The sequence below is a fragment of the Tenrec ecaudatus genome, chromosome 3 (genome assembly GCF_050624435.1).
Source record: "Tenrec ecaudatus isolate mTenEca1 chromosome 3, mTenEca1.hap1, whole genome shotgun sequence".
In the NCBI taxonomy this organism is placed as follows: Eukaryota; Metazoa; Chordata; class Mammalia; order Afrosoricida; family Tenrecidae; genus Tenrec; species Tenrec ecaudatus.
The window spans coordinates 182243034-182266318 of NC_134532.1; the positions used below are offsets into that span (position 1 = coordinate 182243034).

Here is a 23285-nt window from a genome sequence, read left to right on the forward strand (position 1 = left end):
TTATATAGAAGCTTGTTTAGAATTAAAAATAGTATTCTTAAATAACGATGTATAAATTACCAAGGGCACATGAGGGAGGGGGGAAAGGGGAGGGAGGGGGAAAAAAAGAGGACCTGATGCAAGGGGCTTAAGTGGAGAGAAAATGCCTTGAGAATGATTGGGGCAGGGAATGTATGGATGTGCTTTATACAATTGATGTATGTATATGTATGGATTGTGATAAGAGTTGTATGAGTCCCTAATAAAATGTAAAAAGAGGAAAAAAATTAAAAATTAAATTAAAATAGCATTCTTATTGTTTAAAGAATTCATATTACTTTCATTGTCATAAAATATGTATATATAACAGCATATTTTGTTTCAGATTTTACATCTACAATTCAGTGAAATTATGTTTATATTTTAACCATTACCCTTATCCATTCTCAAATTATTCTACCACAAAATAAGATTCTATAGTTTAATCTGCTATACATTTCAACACTGTTGGTTTGGTAGGATAGCCTAGTGATGCTATCATATATCTTCATGAATAAAGCGCGTGAACATTTCTTTTAGTTGCATAAAATTCTGTGTGCTAAAGAAATTGCACGTCCTTGCCTAACACACATGCCAGAAATACAATTCCCTTACAGACAAATTTAAGCCCCAAACCACATGAAAATAATAGTATTACTTCATTTAAAATGTCATTTTTAAATTTTGTCTCAGGCATTTTCCTAGGTCTTATGTGCCACTGATTTAATTTACATCTAAGCTAGACATAAGGCTTTGTTTACTAAGTATATAGTGATTATTTACTGGATTGATAGGTAAAAGGGATTCTAACAAATGTTAATGGAAAAATCCTATTATCTTTCTTTTTTAAAATCGTTTTATTGGGGCTCAAACAACTCTCATCACAATCCACACACACATCAATTGTGTACAGCACATTCTTTGCCCCCATCCTCTAAACTCTCGCTTTCCGCTTGGGCCTGTTATCTTTCAATCCCATTTTTTCAATTTTGTTTTTGTTTTGTTTTTTAACTCATATCTTAGTGCAAGTGTAATTGTTTATGTAAGTCACAATGCCTGAAAGTTCGTCATAGTTGAGGTAATACAAATTAATATACCTGCTCATTTTAATTAATATGTCTGTCTTCTCTCCCCACTGTCCCACTAGGACTTCTGCAATGACAAGAGTTACATTTCTGAAGAGACCAGGGTGCTCCTGCTAACAGGAAAGGTATTTGTACCAGATCATTTATATCGCTTCTGCCATTCCTAGAAATCACCTTTATGTGTCCTGTGGTCGTCGTCCCCTTGGATTGATAGATGCTGATTTTAGAGATCCCGATGTGCATGGGAGCCCTCCAGCAGCTATTCTCTGGCTTTGTCTGCCATGAGCACTCTGAGGATTGTGCCCTGCATGTTCCATGGTAATGTGGACTGAAGTTACTTAGACTCCACAAAGCAGATTTTCCTGAGAAGGGGTAAATTAGACTTAAGATGTGTAGAATAAAAGAAATACTCTTAAAATGAGATAGCTCATTTTCTGAAAAAGTAATGTGAATACACCTAGAAAAAAAGAAGGAACTCCAGTTTTCAGTAAACACTTTCAAAACTGTTATATATGTTGACAAGCTTGATTGTGTGACATTTCACTGCATGTGTTACTTTTTATTTCAATTGTGTAATAAGGATTTAATGTTACAACTCTTCATTGTTTTAATATAAACTATTTTCCAAAATTATCGCTTCTATAAATTTAGTGTTTAACTTCCCAAGGTAACAACAACCCCTTGGCTTGGACTAAACAGTGTCTCTTAGATGTGTCGAAATTTCTATCTCTGTCTTTTGGTAAGGTAAAAAAATAACATGAATGTGTGTAATTTTTAGCCCAAACCTGCTGGAGTGCTAGGTGCTGTAAACAAGCCTTTATCAGCAACAGGAAGGAAACCATATGTCCGAAGTACTGGAGCTGAGACTGGAAGCAATATCAATGCAAATCCAGACCTGAACCCTTCAACCGGAAATCGATCAAGGCAATTTTTTTTTTTTACTGTCATCCATTTGATTCCTCGTTTAAAATATATTCGTAAAGCCCTGCACCACAGACATCACAGCTGGACTCTGCCTTTAGAAAGTGTTGGAGTGCAAGATAATACTGCTGGGTTTTAGCATAGACAGTAAGCTATCCATTTTCAAACAATATAACCAAACAAATGAACCCCATTCCTAGTAAAAATTATGAGCCCATTGCGACTCATAAGGTCTCCGAGACTAACAATTATTCTGGGAGCGGTGGTCTGACCGTTCTCCAAAAGACTCCTGGGTTTGGAACCACTGACCTTGCCTTAGAGGTACAACCGTGCCACCGGAGCACCTTTAAAACAATAAATGTAGAAAAGTTAAAAAATTTTAAAGAATTTATATTCTAGCTAGCACTAATTTACTTTAAAATATTTATTACAAAAAAACAAACCTTTTGCTCTTGAGTCAGCTCCGACTCACGATGGGCCCGTGTTACTGAGTAGAACTGCTTCATAAGATTTTCCTGACTGTAACCTTTACAAAAGCTGGTCATTGGCTCGTCATTCCATGGCTCTCCTGGGTGCATTAGAACTGTCTTGTCAACTTTTTAGGTAAGCAACTCATTAATTAGACACATTGCTTGAACCATCATATAAGAAAATTTAACATGTAGGAACTATGTGAAAGTGTCACACTTTTAGATAAACTGAATTAATATGCTTTTTCATTGTTAACCCAAAGCAGCTATTACATGAGTACAGATAACATTGTTAAAGGACTTACCCTTTATAAAAATATTTCATATAATGGTACCATGTTGGGTGTTCACCATCTTCACCATTCTGTGAAAATTTCCATCCACCCTACTTAACACAAACTGTCAGGGCTTTTAAAGATTGTTTTCAAAACTATGAAATCTTAAGAAGGAAGTCAACAAATGCTTATTTAAAACCATTTTTAGCAGTATATATAAAATAATGTTGAGTGACTGTGGTTTAAAGAGATGTGACCAAGAGGAATTACTGAAACCCGATTGAAGGCCAAACATGATAGTGGGACAAGAGGAAAGTAAAAGGAAACAGAGGAAAGAACTAGGAGGCAAAGGCATTTATAGAGATCTAAATACAGGCATGTACATATGTAAATATATACATAACAATAGTGAAATAGATCTATGTACATGTTTATATGTTAAGTATCAAGGTAGCAGACGTACACTGGGCCTCTACTCAAGTACTCCCTCAACACAAGAACACTTGGTTCTAATAACGTGGCATTCCGTGATGCTCAATGTCCCAACATGATCACTGAAGACAAAATGGTGGGTGTATAAGCAAAAGTGGTAAAGAAAGCTGATGGTGCCTAGCTATCAAAAGATATAGTAGCTGGGGTCTTAAAGTCTTGAAAAGAAACAAGTGGCCACCTAGCTGAGATGCAACATGGAAGATGCACGCCAGCCTGTGTGATCATGACAAAGACCCAGAACAAAAAATCGTATCAATGTGAATGAGTGCAGAGTGCAGCGAAAGCCCATCTGTAGACAACTGGACATCCCCTTACAGAAGGGTCACAAGGAAGAGACGAGCCAGTCAGGGTGCAGTAGAGCACTGATGAAACGTACAACTTTCCTCTAGTTCTTTGATGCTTCCTACCCCACTATCATCCCAATTCCACCTTACAAATCCGGCTAGACCAGAGCATGTACACGAGTACAGACAGAGCTGAAAACACAGGAGATCCAGGGCAGATAAACCCCCAGAGTAGCGATTAACAGGAGGGGGAGGGGAAGAAGAAGGTGGGCGGAGAAACGGGGAATCGATCACAGTGATCTACTTACAGCGCCTCCTTCCAGGAGGTGGACAACGGAAAGGTAGGTGAAAGGAAACATTGGTCAGTATAAGACATGAAAATAATAATGATCATCTATAAATTAACAAGGGTTCATGAGGGGAGGGGTAGGAGGAAAATATGAGGAACTGATACCGGAGGCTCAAATAGAAAGAAAATATTTTGAAAATAACAATGGCAGCATGTATATGGGTGGGCTTGGTGCAGTGGATGGATGTGTAGATTGTGATGAGAGTTGTACGAGCCCCAAATAAACTAATTTATTTTTTAAAAAGACAAGACAAAATGATAATTTATACACTATCAAGGGTTCATGAGGGAGGGGTAGTGGGGAGGGAAGGGGAAAATGAGGAGCTGATATCAAGGGCTCAAGTGGAAAGAAAATGTTTCAAGAATGATGACGGCAACAAATGTACAAATGTGCTTGACACAATGGATGTATGTATGAATTGTGATAAGAATTGTACGAGCCCCCAATAAAATGATTTTTAAAGAAGACATGAAAATAAAATTTCTAAAGGGTTCATAAGGGAGGGGGAAATGAGCTGATGCCAGGGGCCCAAGTAGGAAAAAAAAATGTTTTTAAAATGATGATGGCTAAGGCCCTGAATCAAGACCAATGGTTTGCAGTAACTTTTGGTTTCAAACAGGAGCCAAGAGCCATGTCTTCCTATGGTCTGTTGGCTATTCTGTACCCCAGAGGGAAGTGGCCAGTTCATTTGGAAGAAACATAGTCTATAGAATAAATGCCTTTTTGTTTAATTTCAAAATCAAAAATAAATAAATAAATAAAAATGATGATGGCAACAAATGTGCTGACACAATAGATAGATGGATGAACTGTGGTAACAGCTATATGAATCCCCAATAAAATGATTAAAATAAATATTAATAAGTAACTGAAACAATAAAGAGATGGGAATGCTTGACTATCTGCTATATTGCCTTTCCTACGTATTGTCCATCTGCAACATAATTCTACATAACATGAAGAACACAAACACTCTGGTAGGCTATGACCTACAGTTGTAATTTTGGTTTAGGGTTTTAGTCTCCAGCCTCACTAAGAGATATGACTATGATTTTTGTTTCTTGGTGACCAGTCTATTAGCCAGGTAGATTTTCAGCAGTCATCCTTGTCTTAGTTGTTACAATTAAATGGAAATCCAAGTTTGATAGACCAGTGATCTATAACAACAGAAGATCCAAATCTTGTTCACTTTGCTTGACTTGACAAAGTCTCTAAAGGCCATCTCCTTATCTGTATGCTGCGAGAGCAAGCGTTCTTCCTGTGGTGAAATAAATAAACCTTGTGCATGTTTTCAACAGGGAACCGAGTTCAGAGGCAGCAGAAACTGGCGTCAGTGAAAATGAAGAGAACCCTGGGAGAATTATCTCTGTCACGCCTGTGAAGAACATTGACCCAGTAAAGAATAAGGTAAATTGTTTAAATTTACAAGTGGCCCTCTCCCATGGAGATTCATATTACACCTTTATAGTAAGAGTAAGACCCCAGAGCAGGGACGTTACTGTGCACGCGCTGTGCACTAAACCCTCTGTGCTGCAGGTCTCCAGAACTCTCTGCCAACTTTGTTTTATACACGTTGATAGAGGGTCACGTCAAGGCCGCCTTCCCCATGCTGCCTCTCCCCAACACCTTGAAAAGTAGGATTTGAGTGTTTATGAATTCTTGATAAAGTACTCTTGTTCTCTTACTTTCAAAATGGGGTGAGTGAGAGGGAAGGGCAATGGAAGCCCTTGGTTGGGAAATGCTGGGTTTCTTTAATGACTGTGGAGTGACCCAGAGAAAGGTGGGGGGAGTGGGTGTGCACAGCATAATGAACACCAACAGGTTTTGCTGTGTTGTGCAAATTGTTTAATTGGCAAATGTTTTCTAATATACACAGGGCTTCCAAAAGTTTGTGAAAACATATTAATGGAAGTTTTCCATGAACTTTTTGAAACTCCTTTGTAGGTTTTCTATAATTTTTTAATGGATTTACCTCAAGAAATAAATTCTATATCATCTGAAATTCTTGTTGGTGCCTTCATTTAAAAGCTTTTTTTAGTATTATTGGGGGAGAGGATATGTTTTCTGATATACATTTCACTTACTACAGATTCTTAATATTAAAAAATTACAAATTGAGTATTTTAAAGTAGTGACATTGTGTGTTTTGATTATGTGTGAGGGGAGAGAAGTAACTATTCTATTTCAGATATGTAGTTTATAAAATGAATACTTTTGGCGATTTCCCTGACATACCATATATACTCATGTATAAGCTGAGTTTTTCAGCACAAAAAATGTGCTGAAAAACTGGAGCTCGGCTTATACACGGGTCAGTGGTACCCCAGCGAGGTGTAACATCTCGCAGGTGATTGCCGTTCCTCCGCTGTTCATTCAAAGCCCGCTGACACTGCAGGGCTTTGAATGTTTGTTTACTCACATCTAACCAATCAGAGCCATCCTATGACGTGGACGGCTCCAATTCGCAGAAGCACTGTAGTGATTCACTTACGCCGGCAGCTGAACTGGAAAGGATGTGTCTGTGCCTGCGCTCCGTCTCTCCCTTCTGGTCTCTGTGTTAATTCACATCCTGCATTTCCCACCCTAGGCTTATACTCGAGTCAATCAGTTTTTCTGGTTTCCCAGGTGATAAATAGGTACCTCGGCTTTTACTCAGGTCGGCTTATATTCGAGTATATGTGGTTGGGTCTCGGAACCCACCTGGGGGCTCAAGATGCCCTGCCCTTCTCTGCTCTCCCTTCCCTCCCCTTAGTTCTTTCCCTGCCTCAAAATCTTTCTCAACTTAAATCAATCAATAAAATAAAATGAATACTTTTGTATCAAAAATTATTTTTTAGATGCTAAATTTTACAATTTTGCCTTTAAATTTTGGTTTGAGTTCTGGTTAAGGACCTGCTTACTGTGGCACCGTATTTTGCACAAGAGAAAGGACAGTAGCTTTGTTGGTGGCGCACGAGACAAACCTGAGTCTGAACCCGATGACACTCCTGGCTCTGCCACTCCTCGCTGCTGGGTGTCCTTGGGAGGATGGCTTTCCCTTAGGTTCCATGCAACTGTTCAGTGAGCTGTGACAGACAGAGCTCAGTAGACATGTTATGAAGATACCACAAATATTTCTGTTCTCAAAGAATCATTCTTGACAAGCTTTTCTTTTGTTGCCCACCATATGCGTATAATGAGCATCAAATTATTTTGGTATTAATCCCCTCAAATGCATAAATATACTAGGACGACAGAGCAGCTGCTGGGTCGAGCCACTCCAGTGTTGGTTTATGGATGAGTACTTAACCACTGCGCCACCAGGGCTCCTTTCTAGGAATATATAGTTACTCCACAATACCTGACCTCTTGCTACACAAGTTGTCAATATCTTGAACTCTGAAACTGGGTGTCTATGGATACGTCCCCCTCCCCTAGAAATTTCTTGTATTTAAAGAAGTCTGAAGTGGGTGGTGGGTAAGGTCAGATTTCTCAAGGATGTTCTCATAGGATAGCCCTTGCTACCCCTGAAGAGTGAGCAAGTGCGTGGTCATGATGAAAAGTATTCCTCAGCGTATCTTTCCTGGCTCGCCGCTTCTTAAAATGTCTGGATAATGAGCCCCCGCCATTGCCCTTTGTGAGGTCCTCAGGAAAAGCTACCAGCTGTCCCTTTGGAGTTCCAAGTCACAGCCGCCGCCATTCCCTTCTCAGATGCACTCGCGCGTGGCCTTGATTTTAACCTGCCTAGCAGTTCCCTCAGCAACCACTGTCCTGATTAAACCTTGCTCTCTGGATCGTATCGGTACATCCAGGACTTGTCCCTGGTTGTGATTCATACCATAAAATGAGCTCATTATCTTTGTGGGGGAAAGATCAGCTCCTAATGCTGCATTATTCTCGTGTAGGTTTGGGGTGTTTTAGAACCACCCTCGTGACTCTGAGACAGGTGTATCACTGCTGAGAGGGTTTGTCTGTAGCCATTCACTGATGGTAGAGACGTGTGTGAGCGTGTTTTGTTTGAGGTTAACCTGTGGAGGCATGTGCTAGAATTCTATGAGGTGTTCTTGTGAATTAGCTTTGAAGAGGTGAGAAGAGGGAGCAGTGGTGGTTCGGTGGCCGAGTTCCCACTTTCTGTACAGGATATCAGGTCACTGGCTTCGTGCACAACTGACAGCCAGCCGTCTGTGGAGGCGTGAGTGTTCCTGTGATGCTGAGCAGGGTCAGGAGAGCGTCCTGATTAAGGAAAACGAGGAAGGAAAGACTGGTGATCTACTTGTGAAAATAAGCCACTCGAACCCTGTGCATCACAGCAGTCCAGTCCACAGCCAACCACGGGCCTGGTTCAGGACTGTGCAGGACTGCACACCTCCTGAGGGGCAGCCTAGCTGATGACGGCGGCGATGGGAACGCCGACACTTCGGTGCTTCCAGCAACTGCCAGATAAAGTTCCCATCTGTGAGGGTTAGAGAGGCTCTGTGTGTCTACCTAGAAAATCTATACATGATTCCCATCAATGGGCTTCTTAATTCTAACTTTCCAAGTGGCTATACTTTTATTTTCTAATTCATCTATAGGATGATATTGGCTTTAACACTTCCAAAGAATGTTGTGTTAAACTTGCTGTCATGTAAAGACATAGGGATTATATATTCAGCAAGGCTTGACAGTATCTCATCAGGCCCCATTAAGTTTGTGTGAAAAAGTCTTCCTTCTCTCCATACCTATAACTTATAGCTGACCAGGAGCCCTGCTTAACCATAAGACCAGTGGTTCAAACCCACCAGCCACTTTGCAGCAAGAAGATGATGAGGCATGTGCTCTCATGAAGATTTACAGTCTTGACAATCCTGAATAGGGTCACTATGAGTCATAATCGACTTGATGGCAGGATTTTTGGCAGTTAAGGGGGAGGGGGAGGTTTTGTTTTTTAGAACTTACCAGTGATTCCTTCCTATGTGTTGTTGTTAAGTGCTGGTGAGTCCCTTGCGATGCGTAACGACCCTGTACAACTGACCAAGCCCCCACCCCTCTGTGCTAGCCTCACAAGTGTTCTTATGTTTGAGCCCGTTATTTGCATCCACTGGTTTTCAACCCCTCTTGCAGGTGATCTTCCGTCTATTTTATCAAGCATGAGGTTTCGTAAATGTGACTGAGTGGTTTTTAGTAGTTTTTTAAGCACTATAATTTGTATGTGTCTATGTTGTTCTCTACATGCTTTATTTTTTCTGTATATATACACCTACATACTTTATTTTCCTTTTTGATTTGACGACACACATTGCAATGAATATCTTAAGTATTTGCCCTTACTGGTTTGGGTGCTGGTCGGTAAAGTCCAACAAATGAGACATGGTATTTTCATACTGGAACGTGGGGCAGGTGACCACCTGAGCATGAGGTTTGTTCTCTACATCTCCACCAACAGCAGATGTCGCTGTGCTTAATATTTCCTTAGGCATTGCTGGTGAGAAGGTAATGTGGACCAGCTACTGGGCTTTGGGATGTGGGGCAGGTGATAGCCCCTCACAACACTACAATAGAACCACCCGATGACCCATCAATTCTCCGCTTAGATGTATGCCCCAAAGACTTGAAAGCAGGGACTCAAACAGAAAACTGTATTACTGTTCCTATCAGCAGTATTCACAAAAGGTAGAAACCACCTACCATATACGCTCGAATATAAGCCGACCCAAATACCCGCCAAGGCACCTAATAATACCACAAAAACTGCATTAAAAATGTGCTGAAAAACTCAGCTTATTCTCGAGTATATATGGTAAGTGCCCCTGAGCAGATAAAGGGATATGCAAAATGTCACATTCATACAGGGTAAGCAAGAGGGGCTTTGAAAGGTTCTTAGAGAAGTCCAGTTAAGAGAAAGACATTTTCACAGAATTTTTAAAGGTACTTCATGTTATTTGTATAGAATATTATTCAGCTATTAATGTGACTGAATTGTACACATTAAAATAATTGAAATGTCGAGTTTTTGTTATATACATTTTACCACAATAAATTTTCTAAAGGAAAAACGTACGCCCTCTGTCTGAATAGTACCCACTGTTGTGATTGGCCTTTCTCTAGCAACCAGTAAGCTCGCCATTGCCTGCTGTTTGTCAGCCATCCAGGTGTGCTCTTTTGTGGATTGCCTACTCATATTTTGTCCGTTGTTAATGTATTTTCATTTCTGAATTTGATTCTTTCATAATAATTTTGTTCTCTCAATTTAGCCTCCCTTCCAATCCAGTCATCATATAGCTGCCAATGTGATGTTTTTTGTTTGTTTGTTTTAAATCATTTTATTGGGGCTCATACAACTCTTATCACAATCCATACATCCATCCATTGTGTCACACACATTTGTACATATGTTGCCATCATCATTCTCAAAACATTTGCTTTCTACTTCAGCCCTTGGTATCAACTCCTTGTTTTTCCCCCTCCCTCTCCGCTCCCCCTTCCCCCATGAACCCTTGATAGTTTATAAATCATTATTATTTTGTCATATCTTACACCATCTGACGTCTCCACCCACTTCTCTGCTGTCTGTCCCCCAGAGAGGAGGTTATATGTAGATCCTTGTAATCTGTTCCCCCTTTCTCCCTCACCTTCCCTCCACCCTCCCAATTGTGGTGTTTTTAAAGTGTAATTTGGATTACACTGATACCTGCTTAAGTCCTTTGGTGACTTTCTTTAGCACTTAAAAATAAACCCAAACTACTACTACTTTTTTTTTTTAAGATCATTTTATTGGGGCTCTTACAGCTCTTATAACGATTCATACAGAATTTTATCAAGCATAATTGTACATCTGTTGCCATCATTATTTTCTAAACATTTTTTTCTTTTGTTTTTTTTGGAAATCATATTTTTTATTTATTTTTAATCATTTTATTGGGGGCTCGTACAACTCTTATCACAATCCATACATACATCAGTTGTGTACTGCACATGTGTACATTCGTTGCCCTCATCATTCTCAAAATATTTGCTCTCCACTTAAGCTCATTTTTCCCCCTCTCATGAGCCCTTGATAATTTATAAATTATTATTACTTTGTCATATCTTATACCATCCGATGTCCCCCTTCACCCACTTTTCTGTTGTCCATCCCCCAGGGAGAAGGTTATATGTAGATCCCTGTAATTCCCCTTTCCACCACACCCTCCTTCCACACTCCCAGTATCGCCACTTTCACCACTGGTGTTGAAGAGATCATCCGTCCTGGATTCCATGTGTTCCCAGTTCCTATCTGTACCAGTGTATATCCTTTGGTCTAGCCAGATTTTTGAGGTGGAATTAGGATCATGATAGTTAGTGGGGTCAGGGGAGGAGCATTTAAGAATTATAGGAAAGTTATATGTTTCATCGGTGACTCTTCTGTAAGGGGATGTCCAGTTGCCTACAGATGGGCTTTCGATCCCCACGCCGCACTCCCCATCATTCACAGTGATAAGATTTTTTTTTTGTTCTTTAATGCCTGATACCTGATCCCTTCGACACCTTGTGATCACACAGGCTGGTGTGCTTCTGTGTGAGCTTTGTTGCTTCTTAGCTAGATGGCCACTTGTTTACCTTCAAGCCTTAAGACCCCAGATGCTATATCTTTTGATAGCCGGGCACTATCAGCTTTCTTAAACCAAATTTTCTTAATATGTCTTATATTTACTTATATCACTCCTTATATAGTCCAGCCAAAAAAAGCAAACCAGCTCTCTGGTCTATTCCAACTCATAGAGACCCATTGTGGCAAGTAGAACTGCTCCACTAGGTGCTCAAGACTGCCTGCCTTGTCTTTGTCTCAGGAGGAGGCTGACAGGTCCCACTTAGCCCAATACGTAGTCAGTCCACTGCCCCAGCAGGGCTCCTTCCTCATGTCTAAATGCCTGAAAATCTACCAGCTTTTCTTGTCAAGATACTTAATGCCAGCTGCTTAGTCTCTCTGGAATCCACTACTTCTCTTGTCACAAGGTAAATAATCCTTTCCCCAAAGGTCAATTCTTTAACAAACTCTTAGCATTTACAATTTATTTTATTTACTTATATGTTGTGCTTGTAACTGAGAATATCATTCTTCCTCAACTGTCCATTATGGGTTTTGTTTTGGGTCTTTTTTGTATTGAAATGTAATTTTATTACTTGTGAGTATTTGAGATTACTTTATAGTGTATAACATAATGTAAAACTGGAAGAAAAAATTACTAGCAAAAGATTAATGATTAATGTCATTAAAATTCTTTTTACAGAATGACTTACTTGTGATAGTAGAGAGAAATTAAAGAACTTCATAACACAGAAAGTTAAGATAATTATTTAGATACATAATAAAGAAAAATATGTTTATTGCCTTCAAGTCAATTCTGACTCATAGCAACCCTATAAGACAGTAGAACTGTCCCCGTAGGTGCAGAGACTAAATCTTTATAAAAATAAAAAGCTTCATCTTTCTGTAAGGAGTAGGTGATGGTTTCATGGCTAGCAGCCCAACATGTGCCCTCTACACCACAAACGAATGCCCTTGAGAAAAATATAGCACATTGAATATGCACCTATCTACTTTAAATTATGTGTGTGGAGAGAAACACCTTTTCAATTTTAAATGGGTCAAAACCAAAGCTAAGCAGATCTTGTGTATTTTATATATATTGCCTATACGTTTTTATAAGCATTTACTGAGCAAATCATATGTGGCATACATCTGAGTCTAGCCCCTACCCACCTTATAGGGCTTTATATACATGCCTGATGGCACAGATGCAATGAACCAGCAAACCTAGAGTCCCAATGCCTTTAAGATAGTTTCTAAATCCCTTTTTCCAGTACAGCTTGTTCGTGTTTTAAGAACTTGTGCCAATAGAATTGTCGTGTGCTCTTTCAGGAGATCAACTCTGACCCGGCCACCCCGGTCCCCATCAGCAGTGAGCGGGCCAAGAAGAGAACGGCAGCTGCTGCTGGGGCGGAGAATATTCAGCAGCAAACAGATGAGAAAGTGGATGAATCGGGACCACCTGCCCCTTCCAAGCCCCGGAGAGGACGGCGACCCAAGTCTGAGTCTCAGGGCAATGCTACCAAAAACGATGACATGAATAAACCTGCTGGCAAGGGCAGGAAGCGAGCCCCGGCAAGTCAGGAAAGCCCCGGGGGGTTAGAAGCAGTCAATGCCAAAGCACCCAAGTTGCAAGACGCAGCCAAGAAGGCAGTGCCACCCGAGAGGCAGATTGACTTACAAAGGTAGCGCCCACTGTCCATCCTGCACTGTACCTTGAGACATTTGTCGATTACTAATTTGTGTCAGTCAACCGCAGACCCCTCAGCATTAAGACAGAAATTTGGATAGTGTGAGGCCTCTGTTTATTTTCAAGGGGAATGTTATCTTTTGCTTGGTGTTTTGCAAATGGTTGTGTGGCATGCAGAGATGGCAAAATGAAGGCGATGGAAGCCATGAAGCATGACCAAGAATACCCTGCCCTTGAACAGATTCCTCTTGTTACAGTTCATCCTGACGGAGATTAATGTTTCCCTCCCTCCCTCCCGGGAAGCAAATTCAGAATTGCTCCTCTTGGGTCAACCTTGAACTACAATCTCAGATTCTCTATAAACTGTCCCGTGTCAGTAGAGTCCTTCAATACGGTACGGCTATACTTGACCTACTCTTGGAGCTTAGCCCTACCCTTCTTTTGTTCTGTATTCTTAAATCGTAGGCCCCTAAATGATTGTCTTGTCAATTCTAGTTACTTTACTCCCTAAAATGAATTTCAGTTACACAAAAGTTGAGTAGTACTTTGGTACTGGCTAGAACTGTGTAAGGGGCTTCTAGGGTCCTATCCTAGTCACTCCTCATCTCACCCATACAAAAATAATAAAAGAAGTCTTCTTGAACATGGGTTTATCCTGCCAGTAACCATAAACAAATTGTTAAAAGTTGTGGGGAATTGTAATTAATGAATATTTTGAAGCCACCCTGTATGACTCTATGGGTAAGGAAATTAAGATTGAAAAGATTATTTCTCTCAGGTCACATGATGAATTCTACCTAGAGTTCCAAATTGCCTTCAGTCCAAGTGTCTCAGCAGCTGGTGTAGACTGCCCTGACTCCCTGTGACCCACGGACAACAGAATTGGAGCACTGACACAGGGTTGCGTCAGCTGGTCTAGCTCCCGCAACAACAATATTTCCAGAGCGGGTTGAATTCAACCTGTATTTCTGAAAACTTGGTGCAGGCACACTGTTTACCTTTTGTGAGTTCCAGCTAAGACTTTAGGTAATGCACTTTGGACAAGCTCACTTGGTAGAAAAAGACATCATGTTTTATAAAAGGAATTGATGAAAGTGAAGTAGCCTATCAAAATTGACTCAGTGACTGGAATCTTTTGGTGTTTGCATTGGCAATGTGGAGTGCCAATTGCTTGCCCCTACATTAAACAACTACAGGCCTTCGCCTGCTTGGGGCCCCATCCGCCTGCAGCGTTCTAAGCAGACGAGCACGTTGGGAGGGAGCCAAGGCCAGCATGCTCTCAGGGCCTTCCCCCAGTATCGGGTCAGAACGTGCCCTAGGGGTCCCCCTGCGGGGCGCCCTCTACCTGACAAAACAAAACAAGGTTCTCCTGGTGGGTGGCTTGGTGGTTTCGTGTTCACTCAGTTCAGAAATCAAAAGTTTATTTCACTATTTCCATGAGAGGCTTCAAAAAGTTTATGTGAAAATGACCATTTCATTCCATTTTGCCAAGTACTATTTTTTTGCCATGAACTTTTTGAACATATATTCATTTTGCCATGTTATCCAGTAAGGTTTTTCTTCTGTGATACCAACTGTAAAAATATTAAGGAATATAATATTTCCAATAAGTAACTTTTAATGGTGTAAGAAAATAGCAACACTTAGGGATTGAAATATAAGTACCTAAACGTATTTGGCCTACTACTGCATCCCCATTGCAGAAAAAACATTTGCTCAGCAGCCCCCTGGATTGATGTCGTGCCCCTGGGGACTTGTAAGAAATAGTGGCCCAGAACAGTGCGGCCAGGCGGTGTTTCATATTGGTCTGGACCAGTGCTACCTGCGGGGGGGGGGGGGGGGGGTGGCCTTTGACAACAGCTCTAGAAGCTGACATCATTCGGGTCCAGTTTGCTTTCTTGTATGTGTGGTTTTTAACTTTCTGCTTTTTCTTGACTCCTCTCCCCCAAGGTAAGAAGAAACTTCATTTGCAAAGGGAGAAAATGAAGGCCAAACAGAAGCAGGCTCCGGCTTCTGCCACAGCTTGGATTCACAGTGTCCCTGAAGAGAAAGTTACCTTGTAGAGAACACATACTTTTCTGCCTTGAAAACTGAAAGAAACAATTCCTTTCCCTTCACATGGCCACACGTTCTTCAGTGGAAATGTACAGCAGAAACTCTGGAGAGTCGCTAAGAGCAACTCCATCCTCCTCTCCCTTCCCCAGACTTTTCTCAGGAAAAGTCAATAATTAAGCAAATTGCTTAACACGTGGCTCCAGTTCCTGCGTATCTGGAGTTGAAAGCGCGTGATACACCATTAATTTCCATGCTGCATTTTTTATTTTAAGGATGTCCTGACACTGACACTGAAAATTCATCAATTTTAGAGCCATGAATTCCCATGTTTCACAAGAAAAAGAAAGTCTACTGAGTTAATTTTTAAGAAAAGATCAGATGAAATATTGCTTTGTTTTTCCTTTTGGAAACTTTTCTGCATAATTCTTTCTGCCTGCCTACTTTTCTGCAAAAATGAGATGTACAGACTGCAGTTCCCTGCTATGAAAAGTGATGTGGTGGCGATTTTATAAACGTTGCTTTCTGATTTTTATCAGAGTGAGAAAAATAATTAAAATTATTATTGATTTGCAAGTAGTAACACTTTTTTTATTTCCCCTCCATTTTAGTTTAATATAATTTGCAATAAATGTACATATTGTTTGTTTTATAAAGCATATTACTTTAAAATGGTTTTTACTCCTGTGATTATTAGAATAGTTGGAATCTTAAAGGAGTTAAAGACTATCTGCATTTGGTTTTATAATGTTTGTCACCAGATGTTTATTACTGATGTTTAAAAAAAGGTTTTGTTTTGCTTTGTTTTTAATAGCTGGCCTTTGGCAGCCTGTAGGAAAGCTGGAGGTGTTTAGGACTGCTCTCAGTTCTCAGCCTTGTGCTATTTGGAAATCAGTGTTTTGCTTCTGTCTGCGATCCGGGCTCCATTTCCATTTCTTTTAGACGACAACTGTCGCATCAGTATGTTATGTTTCTTGGCCTTGTTCAGCATAGGTGATGTGTGTACTTTTTGGGTACACATAATCATTTATATTTAATGACTACAGAAAATAAATGCTTCTAGATGTCATATGGTAGTCCTTTTTAATCTTTTGGGGTTGTTGTATTGTTTTGTTCTGTTTTGTTTTTTGTGAAAGGGCTAAAGGTATAGAAGTAAAGAACCAGTTACAGTTAGCTCCCTTGTTCATGTGATTGTGGCAGGCAGCAATGAAGGCAGGCGAGCAGGGCCCTGCAGCAGGAGCTGCTCCCTGTCAGCATCCTGTTCTGCTCTCTGTCTGCACCCTGCAGGCTTCGCCTCGGAGCCCTGGCCGGGGCTCACTCAGTCTCTGCAGACAGACCGCGCGGGCCAAAGGATAGGAGATTCTGGGTTGTAAGTTAGTCTTGACCGGGTACAGACAACAAGGGGTATGAAACAGTGAAAGTGAACTGTGTTGGAAAAGGATAATTATTCGCGTGGACTCTGCTGGCTGTCTGTTGACTGATCAAGATGAGTAATTCTTTTAATTATGCTGATCAACATTTAAAGCATCAAAAATGGATCGGGAACATTATCTTTTTTAAAAGCAGGAAACACCTCCCCTACCCCTCATTGTTTCTTGTTGCCTCTTAGAACCCTTTAGAAGGAAATGATAAGATATTGCCTCCAACATACTGAAAAGAATATCTATGCATAAGTACCAGAGAAGTCCCTCAGCGACCGATGGGCATGTTCTAGGCAGGAAGACTTGAGTAGCTCTCTGGGCATCAGACAGCTTGATTGTTACCGCCACTGGCTGATTTCCCCCCAGCAGAGTGCCCGGGGAGGGGCCTTCCTACCCTCTTGCTCCCACTTCCCCAGCAGCACCGGTTGCTAGATGACCAGGATGCCCATCCCCTTCAGCATCAGGGCCAGCGGCAGGAGAGGAGTCAGCCGAGGATGTGCAAGGCCCGCTCCTGCTTACTGGCCAGATGCAGCTCACTCTGGCTCTACAGAAAGGACAAGCAGGAGGGGAATTAGGTAAGCTGATGGGAGGGACTTATATAAGGGAAATGTGTCCGTTTTCCTTGGGAAAGGAAAACAAAATCCCTTAGGAATTTGGTATTCACATCTCAGAGAACTACAACACAAAAGTGCAGACTTACATTTGAAAATTAATGTTACTCCTTGTGTCTAGTTTGAAGCTTCTTGTATTTGTCTAAAACTACAAGCCAGAATTTTGTATCTCCTTTGATAAAAAGTGTGTATAATGTAAAGTAGTTTTGCATATTCTTGTGCTGCACATGGGCTGGATTTTTAAAATTTTTTTTTTAGAAAAAGACTTGAAGCAGAACCTTGTAATTTGTGTAAATGATGAGTGTAAAATCCTACCATAAAATGCTACAAATATGCACTGTTTCAAATAAAATCAAGAAATGCAGCATTATGTAGTAGTGTGGAACACTGAATGTTCATGACCCTCCGCCCTCCAGTATGTCACAAGCTAAGAAACTTGGGCTTCTGGGGTCGCCATGTGTTTTTTTTATTTTTAGTCTCCGTATCTTATATGAAGTTGAACGCCACCTTCAGGCTTCTTGGCCAGGTAACACAATCTGGCAGGCAGTGCCATATTAGGGGCAGTGCCATGTTAGGGGCAGTGCCATATTAGGAAATCATAAGTTCTGATGGATTTGTTTCATAACCTGAGAACTTTTTATTCATACCACCTATGATACATCTGTTTATCACTATTTTTGGAAATGCATATTTAGTTTAATTCATTTCAAAGTCCAATAGGAACATTTACAAGGACTTCATTGTTGAGTGTTTCAGCTGTTTGTTGTTAATATGTAGGGGCTACTCCTCCCCTGCTCTCTAGTGAAAAATCCTCGCGTTCTGAATACACTGTCCTTTTAGGGGTGGCACTGGTCCCATTCCCCTGGGGAAGCTGAGAAGCAGCCACACACATGAGGGTGGAGTGGGTAAAGGCCACCTTCAGATTGGTGGGAGCCCACAGACTCTGATGTTCGTTTCATCTGTCCAGGAGAGGTCGCCATTGGTAACACCAAGACCGATGCCTTAGAAGGACTGGCGATACACTACAGAAATACCCCAGGTGAGCAGGTCTGACTGCTCCAGGTGACCAGTTCAGCCCGGACTCAAAGCCAAGACAGGCTGAAGAAGCAGAGGATCCCCCTCCCTTGTCCATAGGTAATTATGGGCCCCACTCCAACTCAGTGACTTCATGTGAGGGTAGGACTGTCCCCTACGGTTTTTTAGACTGCAATCTTTCTTTTTAGCCCCAGCAGAAATCATGGCATAATTCACATGTCGCAGTTCAATGGTTCACTTACAAGAAGACGTGTACACTCCTCACCACGGTCCACTGTAGAATGTTTTCTTCGTTCTTTTCCTTTCAATGTTTCTGACATACTCAGGAACCATTACTCCCAATTACTATATAGATTGACTTATCCTGGATCTTATATATGCTTAAAAAAAGAATAACAAAATAAACATTTTTAAAAACTCATTCGGAAAGGAAAAAATACTAAACACTAGAACAAACTTAAATGGATCATGAAGGAAATCAAATGATAAGTCGCTGGATTGTACCCCAAAGGCGTCTGCAACAGTGCCTTCTGATGCATTCTGCACGTTCGCGGCGGTGTGCGCATCTTGGGTCCGTGGTCAGCGAGATACTTGGGTCTTGAGTTGCTAGATGTGTTACTTAACCATTGCGCCACTGGACTAACATAAGAGATGCCATCCCGAGATCTGCTTGTAAGGCCCTATGGAGCTTGCAGAGGGAGCCACCTGTCAGGCCCTGCCATTCAGGGTTCCTTGCTGAGGTGCGATTGGTTTTCAGTTAGGAGGGTTTGGAGCTGGTTTTCTCTACGGAGGTCATGCCCGAGGGCTGCCCCTCATTAACCAAAGGCTAGAGACTGAGGCAGCAGCCCAGGGGTCCGTGGTGGCTCATCAGGCGCTGGGTCTGGAAGCAGCTCTGAAACAGCTAGGTCTGGAAGCGGAGGCTCATTGCAGGGGACTGCTTCGTGGTCAGCCTCTCAGCCACAGTTGCCTGTGGAATCCACCTCGGCTGCAATATTCCTGACACTGGAATCACCTTGGAAGTATCTTTGGCCCTCGTGCAACTCAGTTTCTGGCCGGTAAAATAGATGGTCACAGGACACGTTGGGGGGAAAAGTGAAACACACTGGCAGTTGCTGGTGCTCACCAGCTCTGCCTGCCAGCCCAGGGGAGGAGTTGGGGATCCCTAACTGACCAGAAACCCTCCAGCAGACACGCCAACACGCCGGGGCTTCTGTTTTCCAGGCCCTCGGCCAGCTTTCCAGAGCCCTGTGACCCAGTTTCCATTTTCTCGGTTACATTCGCACACAGGTCAGCCTCCCCGTGGCCATCTCCGACGAAACACCTGGTCGTTTGTATATGAGGCCTCCAGCCTCCTGGGAAGGCGGAGCCCTCTTGGAAAGCCCTCTGGCAGCTGGCTCGGGGCACGCTCGGGCTCCCTAGGCGCAGGTACATGTGGCTCTGCCAGTCAGACCTGATGGTGACACCACAGCGCTCCTGGGACGTGGGTTTGAATTAGCCAGAGTGGGTTAGCAACTATAAAGTACCAAGCAAATTGCGGTGCAGGTGACTTTCCTGAAGAAGATGGCTGGCTGGCTGGCTGGCTGGCTTGGTTAGGGCAGTGAAGGCCCACCCCTCATGTGCTGAAGGGTTGACTTCAGCCACGCAGGCTCCTGTGAAACCGTTCACGAAATTACCCCTGAGCCAAAGGGCCCGTGGCAGTGAGGTGCCCACCACCATCCACGAGTGAAAACGCAGTTCCAATTCAGGGGAAGTGCTGTCCTTGGCTGATTAGGGAACTCTGCATTTGCGTTTAAATGAGAATACCAAATTCAAAGGGTTTTTTCTTGGGTTGCCAACCTGTGAGGGTCACAGATGAATAGAGTGAGGTTCGGAGGCTTAGCGGATCTTGTTGGGAGCGGGTATCATGTGAAGGCGCTAGATCCATTGCAGACACACCGGGCGCAGTGGAAACAACTCTGGCTCTGTGCTCAGGATTCGCCCTCTTGTGTCCCAGGCCACACAGCACAGCAGAAGTTTGCTGTCTCACAGTTCCGGGTGTTCAGTGTCTAAATCAACATGTGGACCCGCCAGGTGCCTTCTGACATCAGCATCTGGTAGCGCTGGGAATTCCTAATCTTTAGATGTTTTAAGTACACCTGGCCATCCTCTATATCTCTTATTATAAGGGCACTACTCAGATTGGATTAGGACCCACCTTACTCCTGGATAGGTCAGGTTCATTGAATAGCATCCTTTCTTAGCACCTTCAAAGGCATTGTTTTCAAACAAGGCCAGGTACCAGGAGTTAGGACTGCAACATAACTTTTAGGTGGCATAATTCAATGTATAACAAACACACTGTATAAGACTCAAAACATAAAAAGCTGACAAACTGTACTTGCTTTGCTAAAAAAGAAGAAAAGATACTGTTAGGTTTCTGGAGCTGGTAATAACCTTGGTTCTTGGCTTCACACAGTGAAAGAATTCACGCTGAAGCCTGTTTTGTAATCCAAGTGGGTTTTTATGAAGGGCAGGGCAAGTTTCAAGTTTTACAGTCTCAAAGGGGTTCACAACTAGGCCAGAACAACCACGTGAAAAGGAACACCCATGTGTGCAGATCTTGGGGGATCCCCAGAGGCCAGAAACCCAAGAACCCTAGGCTGAGAGCATGTGGCCAAGATGCTGTGGGCCTCAAGTAGACCCGGAGCAGGTGCATGTGCATCTGCACGGGGGAGAGAGACCTGCCCCTCCGCCTGCCTCTGAGCAGGAGCAGGGTAAGAGCCTCCCAGAGCGTGCTCCCTGCCTTTATTCTACCCCACCCCCTGCCTCGGGGAAGGTGTCATTCATATTGGTTGACCCCATTGGCTGGGTTAGGCCCACTTGGGTGATGTCATGAGCCTGGACCTAGTTTGACCCTCCCAGGTGTACCTCCCACTTGGCTCAGGGTCTTCATAGGTGTCTAATGGCTGCCTGATTTCTTTCCAACCTCTCTGGGGACCTTTGCAGGCATGGGCGGGACAATCCCCTGTTCCTAAGCTAGCTACCTAACAGGATTTTATTAACACTAGCCATTCTAAATGCTATCAGTAATGAATTATTAATACCCACTTCATCTGCACCCCTTCTAAATTGTTTTGGTCTAGGTCCTAAATAATTGCTGGAGTTACTATTGAGTTTTATTAACACACAGGTAGACTTCCTATCTGTTCTGGAAGCAGTACAGCCTGAATGACTGGGAAGTGGGGATGGTCAGACTCTCATGTACTGGCCACATGTTAACAGATGGGACTAGACCCTGAAGAAGTAAGCAAACAAACTCACTGCCTTCAAGTTGATGATGACTCATAGCTTCTGACAGCCCAGAACCACCCCCTGTGAATTCCAAGACTATAAGTGCATATGGAAGCAAACAGTCTGTCTCCTGAGGAGTGGCTGGTGCTTTCGAACCTCAGACCTTTCGGATCTCAGCCCGGTGCATCATCACTACACCACCAGGGCTCTTCAAAGAAGTAAAGGGTCAGCATACAAGAGCAGGGGCCTCAAGATGATGGGCGCCATGGTAGCAACATTGGGCTCCCTCCAACAGACAGGTAAGAGTGTAAAGACGGTATCCAGGGCCACATAGTCTATTCTCGTGTCCATACGTTTGCTCTGGGTCAGAACCAACCTGATAGCACATAACAGTTTAAATGAGCACAATTCCATTTGTTGTCAAATAATGCCCTTATTCTACCTCACCATTGATTTGATGAGCTTCCGGTGGCCCTGATCTCATCAGACTGCGCAGCACAGGTTTGTCTTCAGAGTACATTTTTCATGGTTCAAACTTGCTTCAGGCTCAGGCGCCAACACTTGTGGCACGACATAAGCCTATGTGTCAACACTAAATTCAAAATCTGGAAGGAAGGAAAACATTATATGTGTGCGATCCAGAGTGGTCCTAAGGGGCAGTGTGTAACGGAGGGGACATTAAGGAGACAGAGCATCAAAGGCTCACCTTTTCCAAGTGGACCAGAACCAGAACGAAGCAGTAATGGCGTCTCTCCAGCCTCATACAGTCTCAGGTGTGCAAACCACATAACAGGAAGGGGCTGTATTACAGCAATGGTTCTCTACCTCATGCCGTGACCCTTTAATACAGCTCCTCATGTGGTGGTGACCCCCAACATAAAATTATTCTTGTTGCTATTTCATACCTGATTTTGCTACTGTTATGAATCATAATGTAAATATCTGATATGCAGGATGTATTTTCATTGTTACAAATTAAACATAAAGCACAGTGATTAATCACTAAACAATATATTGTTATATATTGTGAAATATTTACTGTTTTCCAATGGTCTTAGGTGACCCCTGTGATAGGGGTCGTGACCACAGGTTGAAAACCGCTGCTCTATGCCATCCAGATGATTAATTGTCCCATTCCTTAGCACCTCCTCCCTCTCAGGTCAGTGCCTTCCGGAAGGTTGAGAACCACTATATAGGAGGCATACACGTAACAGTAGGGGGAGAGCTCAGGGTAGACATGCAATAGGAGAGAGTCACCAGAGACATACGTGTGACAGGAAGGCACATCAATAAGATGGGCGGGCTCTAGAGTTAAGATGGTGGCCTAACTTGGTGGTCTCTGAGCTGGCTTGACCTTAAGTGTCCCGGCTCTTCAGGGAACTATCTATGATCCTTATCAGAAGGCAGTGGGCCCTACTTAGGGAGGGACAGACAACAGGGTCTGATGACAGACAGCCTGCAGGCAAGGAGTCTTCAAGCTGCTGACCTTCAAGTGTATGGAGTAGCCACCATGTGCTTGCAAGGACCTAAGACTCGCATTGTTACAGGAGACATCCTGGGAAATGGCTTAGGAGGTTGTGACTGGAACACATCTCCAACCCACAATCATGAAGATCCTCCTGCACAGGAGCCCAGGTCGCCCAGACTCCTGAATGTAAGAAAGCTGAGAGTTTGTCCACAGACGTCTTTTACCCAGTTCTGTTAACCATGTTTATGCCTTCAACTATGTGCAAGTTTCTGCCCGCAACTGCCATCATCCTGGGAAGATGGCCTCAAGCCCTTT

At 42.6% G+C, this 23285-nt stretch overlaps 1 protein-coding gene and 1 non-coding gene across 6 annotated transcripts in view; both read left to right on the forward strand.

The window, feature by feature from the left end:
* PDS5A (PDS5 cohesin associated factor A) overlaps positions 1-15744 on the forward strand; it is a 138918-nt gene extending 123174 nt beyond the window's left edge. For all 5 annotated transcript variants that reach the window (XM_075544409.1, XM_075544411.1, XM_075544410.1 and 2 more), the window contains 5 exons: positions 1166-1228; positions 1882-2027; positions 5194-5302; positions 12756-13108; positions 15064-15744. In XM_075544409.1, coding sequence (XP_075400524.1) covers positions 1166-1228; positions 1882-2027; positions 5194-5302; positions 12756-13108; positions 15064-15067 — 675 coding nt within the window. In that variant the 3' untranslated portion in view covers positions 15068-15744. The remainder of the gene's footprint in view (positions 1-1165; positions 1229-1881; positions 2028-5193; positions 5303-12755; positions 13109-15063) is intronic.
* Positions 4464-4598, forward strand: LOC142444162 (small nucleolar RNA SNORA2/SNORA34 family). Its single transcript, XR_012783820.1, has one exon. It is a non-coding gene; the product is annotated as a small nucleolar RNA SNORA2/SNORA34 family (small nucleolar RNA).
* Positions 15745-23285: the final 7541 nt, after the last annotated feature.